Here is a 14,763-nt window from a genome sequence, read left to right as displayed (position 1 = left end):
TGTCATGAAACATGCAATGTTCTAGTGTTTTTAATACCTGACATGGTTATTGCAGAATTTGGTTAGCTGGGGCTGATTGATGAATATAGTTCTCACTTCCTCTTGATCAGCTAGGGAAGTTTTTTCTGAAACATCCTCTGTCTTCTCATAGCCTGTAAAAACACAGTATGATTTTCATATAAAGAGATTTAAATACATAAGAATCAAGGCAGTACAGAACACAAAAAAAGACATCTATTGCAAATGTGAACCCAGTGTATTTGCATTTCTCACAAGTAATGGCCTCTGAAAAAAACATAAAAGTTTTTTTAAATGTAGTAAAGAGGCTTAGTAAAAACCTACACCCTCCACCCCCACAATCATTACCTTGCAAAACCCACTGGGAGTGGCCTAATAGTGAGACCTTCCAGCTCCCTCTCTCATAAGAGAAGGAACATCCCTCCGCTCATGATTGCATATTATCAAATCCCATGGACTCATGTATTGCCAGCTTGTTTAAGTGTTCCCTAACCTGGTCCTCCTCCACCAAGATAAGCCTTTCTTGTTTCAGACTTTCCAACTGATATCAGGAACCTGTGGCTCCTGAAAGCTGATCTTACTGGTAGACACTAAAGGGGAGAAGACTGTGTGTACTGTATTCCTTTTCTCTGTCCTTTGTCTCCAGGTGAGTTCTCTTGCCACATTCACCCTGCAGGTCCATGTTTCCCACAGTCATCACCTCCTGCTGTTACATCTGAACAACAAGAAGGGCCTCTTCAAGCCACTCACCAGATTAAACTCCAGGTAGGCTTTGACTTCGCTAGCTAAACCTATCCCTCCCTACTCCTCTACAGCCATCTGTCCCTGCTTTCACCTCTTGTATGTTAACTTTTTATGCTTGAGTTTTGTCAGGGACTCCTTGCTAATTCACAGAGTCATAGAACGGTTTGGGCTGGAAGGGACCTTAAAGATCATGTAGTTCCAACTCTCCTGCCACGGGCAGGGAACCTTCCAGTAGATCAGGTTAACTCAGAGCCCCATCCAACCTGAGCCCATCTTGAACACTTCCAGGGACAGGGAGCCCACAGCTTCTCTGGGTACGGGTTAAATGCCTCATCACCCATCATTATAGTTTAGAATTTCTTCCTAATACCTAATCTAAACCTTCCTTCCTTCAGTTTAAGATCTTGTAGAAATTTATGAGGTCTGCACAGGCCCACCTCACAAGCCTGTTAAGACTTTGGATTGCAACCTTCCCTCCAGCATGTCAACCACATCACTCAGTTTGGTGTAGTGGGCAAACTTGCTGAGGGGTCATTGAATCCCATTGTCCGTGTTGCTGACAAAGATGTTAAAAAGTGCCAGTCCTGATACCAACCCCTGAGGAATACCCCTTATCCCTGCTTTCCACTGAGCCATTGATTGCAACTCTTGAGAGATCAACCAACTAATCAATTTTTCATCCACTGAGTGCTCAATCCATCAAATCCATATCTCTTCAGTTTAGAGACAAGGCTGTTGTGTGGACAGCATGAAATGCTGTCCTACCGCCACCTTTGCTTGATTTCTTGCTCATTGTGATGGACCAGTCTTGAGCTGGAAGGATGTGATTCCTGGAAGCTATGGCCACTAAACTGGTTAATCTTAGTTGTATGGTGTCATTGGTTAATGAGGTACCATTCTTTTACTTGCTACAAATTTTCTTCATGACATTAGCCAGATTATTTCCAGAGAGGTGACATCACCATATTTATTTTGTGTATGCTTAACTTGAAATAGTGTTATTAGACTCACTGACATTCCTAGCACCCGCCTCCACTAGTCAGTGAAAGCTGAGCTTTGTGCATGTTCTTCTAGATAATAAGGAACCTTGAGCCAACCTGCATCCCAGCTTTCATCTGTAAAGGAGGATAGCAAAGTGTTCTTCTCTGTTAAGGTTTTTCACTAATGTTTTGTCACAATTCAGCCATTATACTGATCATAACAGGATTAAGCAGTTTGTTCAGGCTTGAGCGTGTACAGTAAAAACAGGTATGGTATAAAGCAATCACCATAAAGTTTTAATGTGATACCAATCACCATAAAGTTTTAATGTGATACCAATAATCTGTGTGTGGAATAGTTGACTGTTAAATAAACACTGTTCACTCTGTATGCCAAATGAGAAAAAGAAACAGGAAAAAACCTATGTTAAAATGCAACTGAATACATTAGAATGTATATCCTGTCAAGGATGTCGTGGTTTCGCCAACCAGCCCATCCCTGGGGCTGAGGATGGTTTTGTCCAGGTAATTTCTGGACAAAAAGGCCAATCAAAAGTCCAGTAACGCCTTTGCTAATTACATCTTCAAGAAAATGGAAAAGAAGGTTGTTGGCGCAGTTGGAATTAGAGTAGCAGCCATGTAGGGGAGAGAAATAGCGGGCCCAAGCAGGGCCAAACTCCCTCCTCCCCCGGCTTGGGCCGGGGGGGGAGCAGGTGCAGCACTGAAGTCCTCCTTTCTCTCTTGTAAGAGAGTGAAGAGAAAAAAAAAGTTTAAAAGACGAACTGCTTAGACAGAAACCGCTGTGGAAGAATTCCAGCCGAAAGATAACGGAGCTTCCAAGGTCGGAGCTGGCAGCTGAAGCTGCAACAAGAAAAGTAAAGTGCGAAAGGGGGGAGGCTTGTTTCCCCCCTGCTTTTCTGCTCTCTTTCCTTAGCAGGGAAAAGACTGAAAAGTAATCCCTGCTACTTGTAAAAGCTTGTTGAAGTAAGAAGACCCCCTATGCAGCTAATAGAAGAGTCTGTGGATATACCAAAGAGAAACAAAACTTCATGAGAAAGACTGAAGTGAGGCAGAGTCCTGGTGGAGATTTGTGACCCTGAGGGAAACCTGTGCTGGAGCAGTGACGACTCAGGTAGAATACTAAGATCCGTGTGTGTGTGTGGATCTATACTGCTGTTAAAGATTTTGTAACTCTGAGAAATCTCATGCTAGAACGAGACGGCCCATGTGAAATGTTGGAATCTGTGCGTGTGTGAATTCGTGCTAGACCCGTGCTGAGAAGTCTATCAAGGACTGTTCTCCCCATGAGGAGGAACCTCCATAGGGAAACAGGGGTGAACTCTTAAGCCATTATCCCCTGTAACCCTGTGGAAAAAGATCCATAGTAAGCAAGTGTCCCCTTGCAAGTCTATGGAAGGAAGACCCTTCAAGACCTGGGTAACCCCCAGCCTTCGGTTTTAGCCCAGGAGGGGGGTAAGCCCAGCCCTGGAAGCCAACACAGAGCAAGAGGGAAAGAGAAAAAGTTCCAACTACAATGAAAGTGCTGCTGCTGCTGAGGATCTACTACTAGAAAGAGAGAACTGGAACTCCAAAGATACAGAATGAGACTACTTCTTCTCCTTAGACTAGTATAAAAAAGGAAGAAGTATTTCTGTGTATATATAGCATTTCAACTTGAGTAGAAATTGTTATAAATATAGTTCTTTAATTTTTCATTTATTAATAGTTTTTGTTTTACTAGTAATAAATGTTTATACTGTTTTCCCCAAATCCTGTCTCTCTTTTGTCTACAAAAACTTACTCTCAACTAGTAGTAATTATGTGGGAAGTGGAAGGCAAAATTGACCCAGAGCAAAACCACGACAAGGATAACTGAGGTTGTGCATGAAAAATTCAAGCTTATTTCTAGCATGTTCTATAAATCTTACCAACAGGTTATGCAAAATCCAAGTTGTCCTCCAGTTCACTGGCCCACTACCTTGCCTCCTACCTATTATATCCAGAACATACATTTCAAACACTACCTTGCAAGGTCAAGTCTCCACACATTGTGCAAAGCCTCAGCAAAACTTCTAATTTCATGCCATTTGCCATTCAGAATGCACAGACTCTATTATGACAGAGGAAATCCCCACTACTACATTCACCCACTGCAATTTCTCTCTTTCTTTCCTTTCAATTCACCCAATGAAAGGCACACATCCAACACACTTCTATTCAAATTTCAGTATATATATCTCAAGAAGTTTCTTCAGAGGAAGGGCTGCCAGCCTAACAGACTGGCCCACCTGAACAGGCGCCCACACAACACTCCTCAAGGAACCACACAGGTGCACGTAGCAGACTAAGCACATCATTTCCTATCCTTGTCATTACTTCTCCTTAGAGTGACAACCATCATACAACTGGCTATGGACAACCTCCAGCACACAGTTTGTTGGGGTGAGCGGGGAGTCTGCGGAGCCCCTGATGAAAGATAAAAAGGTGAAGGATTTTGACTTAGACATTTTGGGGCCGATTTCCCTGCCAGGGACTGCGAAGGACTTGAAAAGGTGCCAGACCTGACCAGTGAGAAAAAAATGTAAATAAGAAGTGAACATCCAATCATATGTGAAGGTTGGTAATAAATTATAGATAACAGAGCTAAGAATAGTTTTGATATGTAAGGTTCTGCAGAGTGTGAGAACAAGATGTAATATACTGGACGAAGCAATACAAGCTGAATGTAGGCCATCATCAGAAAGGTGCCTAGTTTTTAATTCTTGGCCATCCTCAACTTACTACAGCAGTTCCATAAGTAAATATCCCTGTAAGAGAAATCGATACAGGTACACCTTAAGACAACTAGATTTCTAGTTGAATGAAGGTGAGCATACCTTCATTCTGAGTACCACTCCCTGTCCAGTTGCTTCACGAGGGAGCAAACACGAGACATAGCTCCTGCGAGAGTACTTAGGTGGAAAAGCTGGAAACTACCGTGTCTGAAGTACACAAGTCTAGCCTGATCAAGTCTTGGAAAACCAGCCCTCCTGCCCTAGGTCTGTTACACTACCCTGAAATTTTTCAAGGTTACACATGTCCCATCACCTCCCTACCTACACTCCAGAATATATTCACTAGAGTACCCACACACTTGACTGACATGCAAAGCTCAGTATCTAGGAGATAGCATTTTCCTCCCTGCTTGAGTGAAAGCATTCAAAGGAGAACCACAAAGATAGAAAAGTGTCTGGAGAGGGAGCCATACAAGGAGGAGCTGAGATCACTTGGTCTGTTCAACCTGGAGGAGACTAAAGGGAGACCTCAATGCAGTCTACGATTTCCTCACGAGGGGAAGAGCAGGGACAGGCATTGATGTCTTCTGTCTGGTGATCAGTGATAGGACCTGAGGGAACAGCACGAAGCTGAGTCAGGGTAGGTTTAGGTTGGGTATTAGAAAAAAGTTCTTCACTCAGATGGTGGTTGGTCACTAGAACAGGCTCCCCAGGGAAATGGTCACAGCACCAAGTCTGACAGAGTTCAAGAAGCATTCGAACAACGCCTCAGTTGCATGGTGTGATTGTTGGGGTTGCCCTGTGCTGGGCCAGGAGTTGGACTTGGATGATCTTTATGGGTCCCTTCCAACGCAGAGTACAGTATGATTCTATGAATTTGTATGAACTCAGCCTATTAATCAAATAAGCAGAAGCTGGCCTGTCATAAAATACTGCCTACAAGTAACCACAGGGAAAAATAAAAGCATATTTGTAATTAAAGATGGAAGGGAAATTTCATCAGACCATCCCTTGATGGAAGTAGCTACACTTTTCATAAAGGTGCGTTTGAAAAGGATGCATTTAACACACAGGAAGCATTAGAAAGAGTTCATTGCCCTTCTGTAATCTACTAAAAGGTTCCAAGAAAATACAAGAGCATTACCCAAATGTTCAGAAAGTTGACAAACAAAATAAAACCCTCAATTACAGAATCAAGACAGAAAGAATAAAAAGACTACAACACATGCACAGACAACAGCAAAGCATCAGTCATTACAAAATTCAGAGTATGAAAAATCTGAGTGAAAAATGAAAGTAAGTACTCAAGATGAAGCAGTCATTCTAATCTCTTAGAAAAAAAAAGTGTAATTATTACTACACAATTATTACTCAAGATATTAAACTACTGCCAACCTAACTTGCTTCTTGTCTGTTCATTGCACTAAGCTGTAAGAAAAGCATTGCTCCAGGGCTTAAAATCAAAAGTAGCATCACTCATTTTGGTCTAAAGGCTGCAAACAATTTAGAGTCACAAGAAATTCTGGAATAACTCTTAGTAATAATTTTTATGTCTTATAATTAGCAAAACAGCTATTATCACAGATCAGATAGGAACTGTGATGCTGTACTAGTAAGATCTGCCATTCTGAAAGAATAAATATATTTCAAGACTTTTAATCCTCTGCTGTGGCTTGCAGCAGTTGGTATTTAATCAGATTTAAGCTGTTACTTCACACACAGATGAATTCTCTAAAAGATTCTCTGACACATGTTCTTAGGTGTCCCCACTGATAGAAAAGCATCTAACTTGAAAAAAGTTGCAAGACAAAACTTTAAAAAGAATAGGAAATGCAAAGACATCACACTACTCTGACAATTTATTATGCAGAAATGTAAAGTTTCAAAACGAATTCCCTCTTAATATTCAGAATCACACTTTCTGTTCATGTATTTTGATTATTTTATTGTTTTATGTCCCTACAGGGCCAAAAACAATTAAAAATGTGCTTTAGTATCAAAGGATTTCAACTATTACCTTAATCAAGAAGTTAATTTACCAAGCTGTTGCATAGTGTAGAATGACCATACATAATATTTTGTTCCGTAGCCTAAAAGCTATTTGCTAGCAGGACACAGATTTTGGAAATTACTGATGGATAAGTACAAAACACCACAAATTTAATTCAAAGTCACTCAGTAAATAACTGAGGTTTGTTTTGGTTCAGAATTTCCTTCAATCTGTTCAATATTAAAGAATGGAGGTAAATCATATGCAAGGGTGGGAAAAGGCAAGAAAACAATTTGAAACAGAATTGTTGTCAATTCTAAAGATATGGAGATTGGGTAATTATTTCCCAGGGTACAAGCTGTACCTGAAAAAATATTCAGAGCAAAATGTGTATTTTGCATCGAATACATGTTTTCAGTTTTGCCAGCAAAGTAGTATCTTCAACAACAAAGTCCAAATAAATATGCAAACAACAAAACAAACATACAAACAAAAATCTTGTTTCCAAGAATAAATTTGGAAGAAGAAACTCTCTTCCAACACACAGTATTCGAAGGGTTTCTTCCTAAGCCAGTTCTGGTTAAAAGTTTTTAAATTAGTAAAACCACAACAGTAAATTCCAAAGAGTAAACACTGTCCAAGTATTTCTCGTATCTCAATTTTTTTCTTTAGGTACGGTATCAGTTTTCATTCCTTAAAACAGTCTAATTTTCATTACAAGAAAAGGACTAAAGTACATACAGATAGACTGTAATATGGAAATAAAGGGGAAGGAGGTAAAGAAAAACCTCACCCAAATAACCAGAAGGATTTTAACTCACTAATTAAACTCAATGCTGTGGTTTAACCTGGCAGTCAGCTAAACACCACACAGCCACTCACTCACCTACTCCCAGTGACGGGGCAGATAATCAGAAAAAAGATAAAACTTGTGAACCGAGATCAAGATAGATTAATAGGATGGGAAAATAATAATAATAGTAATAAAAAATACACAAAATTAAGTGATGCACAATTGCTCACCTCCCACTGACCGATGCCCACCCAGTCCCTGAGCAGTGGGCTGCCAGCCCATGGCTAACTCTCCACCAGGTTTTATTGTTCAGCATAATGCAAAACGGTATGGGATATCCCCCTGATCAGTTGGGGTCAGCTGTCCCAGCTGTGTCCCCTCCTAGATTTTTGTGAACTCCCTGGCAGGGCAGTATGAGATGCTGACAAGTCCTTGATGTAGTGTAAGCATTGCTCAGCAACAACTAAAATATCAGTGTGTTATCAACATTATTCTCATCCTAAATCAAAAACATAGTGCTCTACTAGCTACTAGGAAGAAAATTAACTCTATCCCAGCCAAAACTAGGACAGTCAGTTTGCTAGCTCCTATTCCTGAAAATATGGCACAGTTCCAGGAGGGAAAAAGAAGATGTCTTTGTAGTTATTTTCCTGTAATACCGTGACAGACCTTCAGTGACAAAACAGGCAATGGGAACCAGACCCATCAGTCTGTCCTTCTGAGGAGTCAGAGCACAGAAGGGAATTTAAATGACCTGGTTGAGCCTGCTGGTACCACTGAGATGGCCAAGCCTGTTCTAGAAAAAAACAAACCAAGTTTTTTCCCTGTTGTGAAATAGAGGGATCTCAACATAGTCTGCAAAACAGACCTGTCAGAAAAGAAACAGACACAAGTGACTAATGAGTAGTACATCTGGTAAAATGCTGCATACTCATAAAGACCATGCATAGAAATACCTAAGGATAGGGACTACAAAAACAGTCTGATGAAGACAATCTGATGACTGGTACAGAATTTCAAAACACGTTCCTTCTTCACGTGAAAGTAATCTCATCTTGCACAAGTTCAGCTTCATCTTGTTTATGTACAAGCCTTTACCTCCACTAACATGAAGAACTAATCATTATCTACTGTTTTTGGTAGACAGCAGCATGGCACCTCAAGTCTCTGTCCTTTCTAAATGACCAAATATAGTTCACTGAGCTCCAGCAGCACACAGAGCAAAAAGATTAATCCTTCAGAGAAACCTAATAAAAACTGCCAAACACAATTCCACTCTCCCAGAACCTCTCAAAAAAAAAAAAAAAAAGCTTTAAATTACTCAATTTCATATTATTTAATAGCTGCACATATTAACTGTGAAGCTATATATAGCTAAAATAACCATAGTTAGTTACTGTATTTAATAAAGCTTGATGTAGGCCACTCTACTCAAAGATTCCCCATGTGTTTTGCAGTTGCAGAATATGTGACACTAATTTCCTAAATTTCTTTAAGAGGGCCAGACCTCCTGTGCATTGAGTAAGGCTTTACTGATACACATACCACCTTGGAACTGTAGCATTTCCTAGGCTAATGGTGTGCAGCAGGTGCTCTTTGCAACAGGGATAACGGACATAAAAATCTACTAAAACAAGATTCTAAGTGTGCCTGATTCTCTTACATCAGCCATGAAGAACCTGCAGCGGTTTAGAAGAATGGCTCACAATCAGTAGTTCCTTTTTATTATGCAGGTAATATGTTGTCTTAGAGACCCTAGAACACCTACCATTTTTATTCTGCAATCATTTACAGACTGTAGTGCCAATTCTTCTGTGCAACTGTTGATCAATTCTTTGGAATGATACATGGGCACATCGTTCTGACAGTTTTGACTTTATTTCTTTCATCTGAGCACAACAGTTGACTTTTTCTAATAAAAGTATTACTATCTCTTCATGTGAGAACGAGATTAGTTCTGAGATGATGTCAAGACAGTCCAGCCTAATAAGGTAGTTCATGATCCATGGAAAAGGTCTCAGAAACAGAAATTAGCTGCTGCAGTGACAGGCAAGAAAAATGAGGTTTTAATCTCAAAGATACAATACAAAAATTCTAGAATAAGGAAAGTAATATTAAGCTTGTCTGTCAGATCCCCATAAGTCTCGAGCTACACTAAGGAATGGTCCACACCATAACAGCACTCATGGAAGCTGTTGTTTGTGATTACGGTATTACCAGCAACTTCCAAAGAACACAGAGACACTGTCAGTAAAAACTCTGCCCTGTAGGTACTTCAGAGGAGTTCTCTGAAAGCAGCCTTATCATCACTTCGCACAATGCTTATCTAAAAGACTTGCTTGATGGCCAGAGCTAAGGGTTTACAGTTCCTGTATGTCCCTGTCAAATGCTAGGGATAAGATCCACATTGCAGAGTGCTGAAGTTCTCTTTTTAGAAAACAGTAACATTTATTTACAAAGAACTGTTTAGAAATGCCAACTACATAGTCCAAACATGTGGACTAACCAGACTTGGAAGCCATCTATCTCAAAAGGAAAAAAGGAAAAGACTCATTGATGTTGGTTTCATAGTGAATGTTATATAAATAAACTAAATACATATAAATAAAATGAACTAGTAATGTCACATTAAGGTTAAGAAAACAGTAACAGATTTCAAATTATTTTTCTTCAAGTAGTATCATGTATAGTAAAGTATAGTGTAAGTCTAACTCTACTGGTAGGATGGAAAAACCATCACATTATTTTGCAAAAGTTAAGTTCTTAAAAGACATTTCATAGCTATTTTCAGTTCTAAAGAAAGTATTTTTGAGAAGCCTCTTAAATTCTGTATCCAACTGTTTCACAGTCATTCAACCTTGAACAAATACACTGGACTATTTTTTTTTCCTTTTAGTGCAATTGGATATTTTAGTCAGTTACCTTTAGGGAACACCACATTTTCTCACAATAATCATTAAGAATCCTGTAATTAGATCATTTTAAAGAGAGCATCAATTTTCCCAATTTATTTATGCACTGTTCAGCTGGTATTGAAAACCAACTGTCTGGAACAAGCATCAGTGGAAAAGAACTGAAATTAAGCACTGAAAAATTGGACATTTAACTAGTCCCATTATATGCATCTACTAATCACTGTGAGTATAGCAAGACGGGTGCTCTGGTTGTAAACACATTTCAAAAGCGTCCCTGGAAGGATGAACATTCTTCCTTTCTTCTTAGAAAAATGCATTCTTCTATTTCTTTGCCAGCTGACGTCTCCTAGGCAGAGGAAGAGCCAGACCTCCTACAAATCTACTTTTGCAGGAGGAAGATATGTAACACAGTAAAATCAGAAAAGAATATCAAGCTAACAGCCTATTTCCCATCTGTGTTTCTTCGTGCTTTTTCTAGCATTAAAATAAATAAATAAATAAAATATCCTTTGTTTGAGAGAAGATACAGGGAGAAAGTTTTTGCCTCCCCATACAGCCAAGTTAAGCAAAAACAAACAAATAAACAACAACAACAAAAAAAAGGGACAAAACAACCAACCAACCAACCAAACAAAACCCCCAAAACCTGATGTACAATGTACAGTTTAAGTGTAAAAACTTTCAGACTAGGGAATAAACCCTGCACACCTGCCTCAGGAAGTGTGCCATTACTGGGACACTGCTACTGTTACCTATAGCAATCAAAACCAGACTGCTGTACTGTCCCAAGAGGCTGCTGCTTTGCGGTCCGTGATTTCAAATTTTACTTTTGCATGCAATAAATCTTATGGTAATTTCATTGTAGTGGTTCTTTTCACAAGGCAGCTGCTGACACGTCCTTCTCTGAGGGCTGAGCAATCCCACTCCCTCACTTAGGCTCATCACCACGGTCCGAAGCTTCCAGGTACATACCCTGTATCAGAAACCTTTATTTCAGATGATCAGTGCACAGATACATGCTACACACAAAAGAGGGATTCCAGCTTATTCCCGGGCCGAGGATCCCCAGTCATCAGCCCCCGCTGCCGCTCGGGGTGGGCGGGCTGGCTGTGCAGCCCCGGGGAAAAGGAAACCACCACTCGCCCCGGAACGCTGCAATCGCCGAGGGGTAAAACGCTACCCGGGGCTCACCGAGCATCGACATCGATTTATGGCATCGACAGCCATAATTATGAGACCTCCCGGAGAACACGAACACCGACACGGCTCACGCCCCAGCGCTGGGGTCGGTGCCCGCCGGAGGCGCACGGCACGACCAGAGGCCGCGGTGCGGAGCGCGGCGGCGGCACACCGGCCCTCGCCGCCCCCTCCCGGCCAGGCAGCGCAGACCCCGCCGCCGCTCCGAGCCGAACGATGGCCAGAACCCCCGTCCCTCCCTGCGGGCGCGGAGAGGCGGGCGGCTCTTACCCTCTGCGCGGGAGCGGATCTCGGACACGGTTTTCTGCACCGCCGGCATCGCCGCCAGGCGAGGGGCGGTGGCGCAGCCGCCACCCCCCAACAGCGCGCCCTGCACCTGCCGCGCTCCGGAGCGCGCCCTGCGCTCCGCTAGGTCCGGGGCGACGGCGATGGGTCCCGGCGGCGGCTCCTCCGACAGCCCGAGGCGGCGGCTCCTGCAGCCCGAGGCGGCGGGCTCGCCCCGGCAGCGCCTCTCCCCGCCGGCGGCGCCGCTGCTCACTGACAGCCGCGGCGCCCGCGCTCCGCGCTCGCCGGCCCCCTCCGGAACCTACCAACTCCGCCCCCCCTCTCCCCCCCGCCTTCTTGTCCCGCGGCGCTCCTCCGCCATCTCCCCATTTCCCGGGGCTCGGGCTTGCCGGGTGGCTGCGCCTAAGCGGGCACCGCCACTACGGCGCTCCGTGTCCCGCTCACGGAGTGAGGCGAAGGGTTTCCGACGCGCCCCCCACCCCTTGCGCACAGGGAATGGAACGCGCCGAGCGCTGGGCCGCTGCCCGGCACTGGGGGCGGGCGGGGGAAGCCCCGAGGAAGGTCGGCCGGTGCCTCCGGCTGCGGGGGCGGGCGGGCACCCGTGACCGGGGGAGGGAGCGGCGGGGGCCGGGCCGGGCAGGGCCGAGCGGGGTGAAGGGGGCCATGCCAAGCGTGCGCAGCCCGTCGGCCCCGGCTGGGCAGGTCGGCGGGGCGGAGGGCAGCGGGCAGCGGGCCCGGCGGGGAGCATGCAGAGCGTGTTCTGTTCCTCCCTCGGTCTCGTACGCTGCTGACAGACGTGTAAATGGAGCGAGGGGCGCGACGGGGGCCGGGAGGCGTTCATGCAGAGAGGGAATTTGAAACGGTGCTCCACAGCCCTCATTCCGTGGAAGAGAGGGTTGGGTGTCTCGCTCTGTTTGACAGGCAGCCTCCAAACTCTCGCCCAGCTTTTTATTTTTAATCTTCCCTAAGTTAGGATGCTGCAGTTTGACAGCCGTGAGTCAGTGTGAATCCAAGCTCTTCTCCTGTGTGGGCTGCTGGAAAGGAGGTCCCAGGCGCAAATGCCTCGGGCTGGGGCAGCAGCAGCGGCACTTTTCGCTTCCAGACCGTGAGGATGACACGGGAGTGTCTGCAACAGCCTGAGCAATGCGGCTGCGGAGGGCTGTCCCTGTGCCTCGGCAAAAACAGGACGGAGAGGAAAATATGAAAGGTGATGGGATTTGGAAGCTCTCTTGGTGTAATTATGTTTTGCATCTGTTTCAATCAGGCATAAAGCATACTGACTACCTAGGGGACAATGGAAGTTATGAAATGGAATAAAGCTACTATTGTCCCATGATTCTTGAGCAGATTTTAGGCTGACGTGTCCATTAAAGGCCACCATTGTGTCTCCCAGAAAGTACATAACACAGATTACGAATGCAGCATTGCTGCTGATTTCATTAAACAGCATACACACATGCTATGAAACAATAAAATACATACAGTCTTTCTTAATAGCAAAAGAGTCAGTCTTTTTGTTTGATAAAATTGTATAAATTTCATCTACATAAACAAGCAAAACATGTAGATGTGGTGCTTAGGGACGTCGTTTAGTCGTGGACCTCACAGTATCGTTAATGGTTGGACTAGATGGTCTTAGAGGCCTTTTCCAGCATTAAGGATTTTGTGATTATATGAAGCAGTGCTTCATTCATGGAGAAAAGTGAACCAAGAATTTTTTTTTCTTAGATGCCAAGCTCAAATATCAGGGAAGAGGAAGAAGAGACAACTGCATTAGGAAATAAATGCAGTGGATTGCTTTCAAGCCACAGGCCAAAAAACCTCCTAGAGATGCCCCTTCAAAAGAGAATGCTTTTCTGCATCATCCTGTGCAAAAATCTGAGAGCATTGTTTGTGGTTTTGTTTTTGTGGTTTTGATTTTGAGAGGTTTTTTTTTTTCAGAACCAGAAACAAAGATTGTACAAAGATCTCTCTTCATGTGTTTTTACTGGTAAAATAAAATGCCTGGAAACAACAGGCATTGCTCACTCCGTTTTAAGAAATAGTCACTGTAGGTCAGTCAGCCGTGGGTAGGCTTTGCCAATGCAAGTTACTTTCTGGAAGAAATAGCTTTTAGTTTTCTGTTGAGATTCCACTGAAGCCTAACTGAAGCAGTCATTTAGGAGACTCAACATTATCTATCTATCTATCTATCTGTATCTGTGTGTGTCTGTGTGTATATATAAACCTCCCAGCATATATAAGGCCCTTTTGTGAAAAAGGATCTTGGGAGGTGGTGGTGGTTTGCAATTTATGGCAGCAGTAATACTATTGTTAAAAGACTACAGTAAAACTGTGAAACTCACTATAAATCTATATACATGCCAGTGAGTATGCGTTTTCCCTCAAATTACTGCAATGCTGGTGACAAATAGGATTGTCACTTAAATCTGCATTTGGATCACTTTATATGTCTAAATTTGGGGGTTTTGGCTGTAAGATCCCTGGCAAGTGGTGCTTATTACTGATACCTTAGGGCAGCTGGAAGGGTACCTACTTCAGTACAGAAGATAATAAAACAATGCTGCCAAGTGTTATTTGAAATTCTGAATTTTAACAAGGCCAACTATCCACCTTACAAAATAGCAGAGCAACCAAATTTCTAGCTTTATCCTTGGTATACTTTTGTGTCCTCTGAGTTATCATGAAAGCTTAGTGTCACAATTTATTTTTGAAAGAAAAAGCCTTTTTTGAATTTATAGTATGAATAATAGTTGAAAAAGAGTAAGGTTTATTAAATCTTACCATCACTTAAGAAATGTTCCAGTTTCCCAGTGTTTATTCTACAAAGCCTCAATGGTAAGCTAAACATGCTTAACCGTTTAGTTACACAACAGACAGTTCATCCAGATGTCATCCAAATATATGAAACTCTATATATGAAGCTGCTGTATTTCCTAACAGTCCCCATCCACTTGCAACATTGCTCCAGAAGAAGCCCAGTAGCCTCTATCTCCTCTACCTTCCCCTCCCTGAGATATTGCAGCAGAACCAACTGGCTCTTGTATTTATTTCTTTCCTTTGGAAA

The 14,763-nt window shown here is 42.9% G+C and overlaps 1 protein-coding gene across 1 annotated transcript in view; it reads right to left on the bottom strand.

Annotated features, from left to right (window-relative positions):
- The window catches only part of LOC114061789 (probable phospholipid-transporting ATPase IA), a gene marked incomplete at its 3' end in the record, with an annotated part of 16,646 nt that extends 4,710 nt beyond the window's left edge, over positions 1–11,936 (bottom strand). Inside the window, exons 1-2 of the mRNA XM_027892577.1 lie at positions 11,682–11,936; positions 38–152 (exon numbers count right to left, since the gene is read on the bottom strand). Of these exons, the coding sequence (XP_027748378.1) occupies positions 38–152; positions 11,682–11,730 (164 nt within the window). The remainder of the gene's footprint in view (positions 1–37; positions 153–11,681) is intronic.
- Positions 11,937–14,763: the final 2,827 nt, after the last annotated feature.

This window comes from Empidonax traillii, unplaced genomic scaffold (genome assembly GCF_003031625.1).
Source record: "Empidonax traillii isolate 1590-97213 ecotype Southwest subspecies unplaced genomic scaffold, ASM303162v1 scaffold359:size565994, whole genome shotgun sequence".
Taxonomy (NCBI): Eukaryota; Metazoa; Chordata; class Aves; order Passeriformes; family Tyrannidae; genus Empidonax; species Empidonax traillii.
The sequence above is the reverse complement of the archived record's forward strand: the minus strand, read 5'-3'. Positions and strand labels throughout refer to the sequence as shown.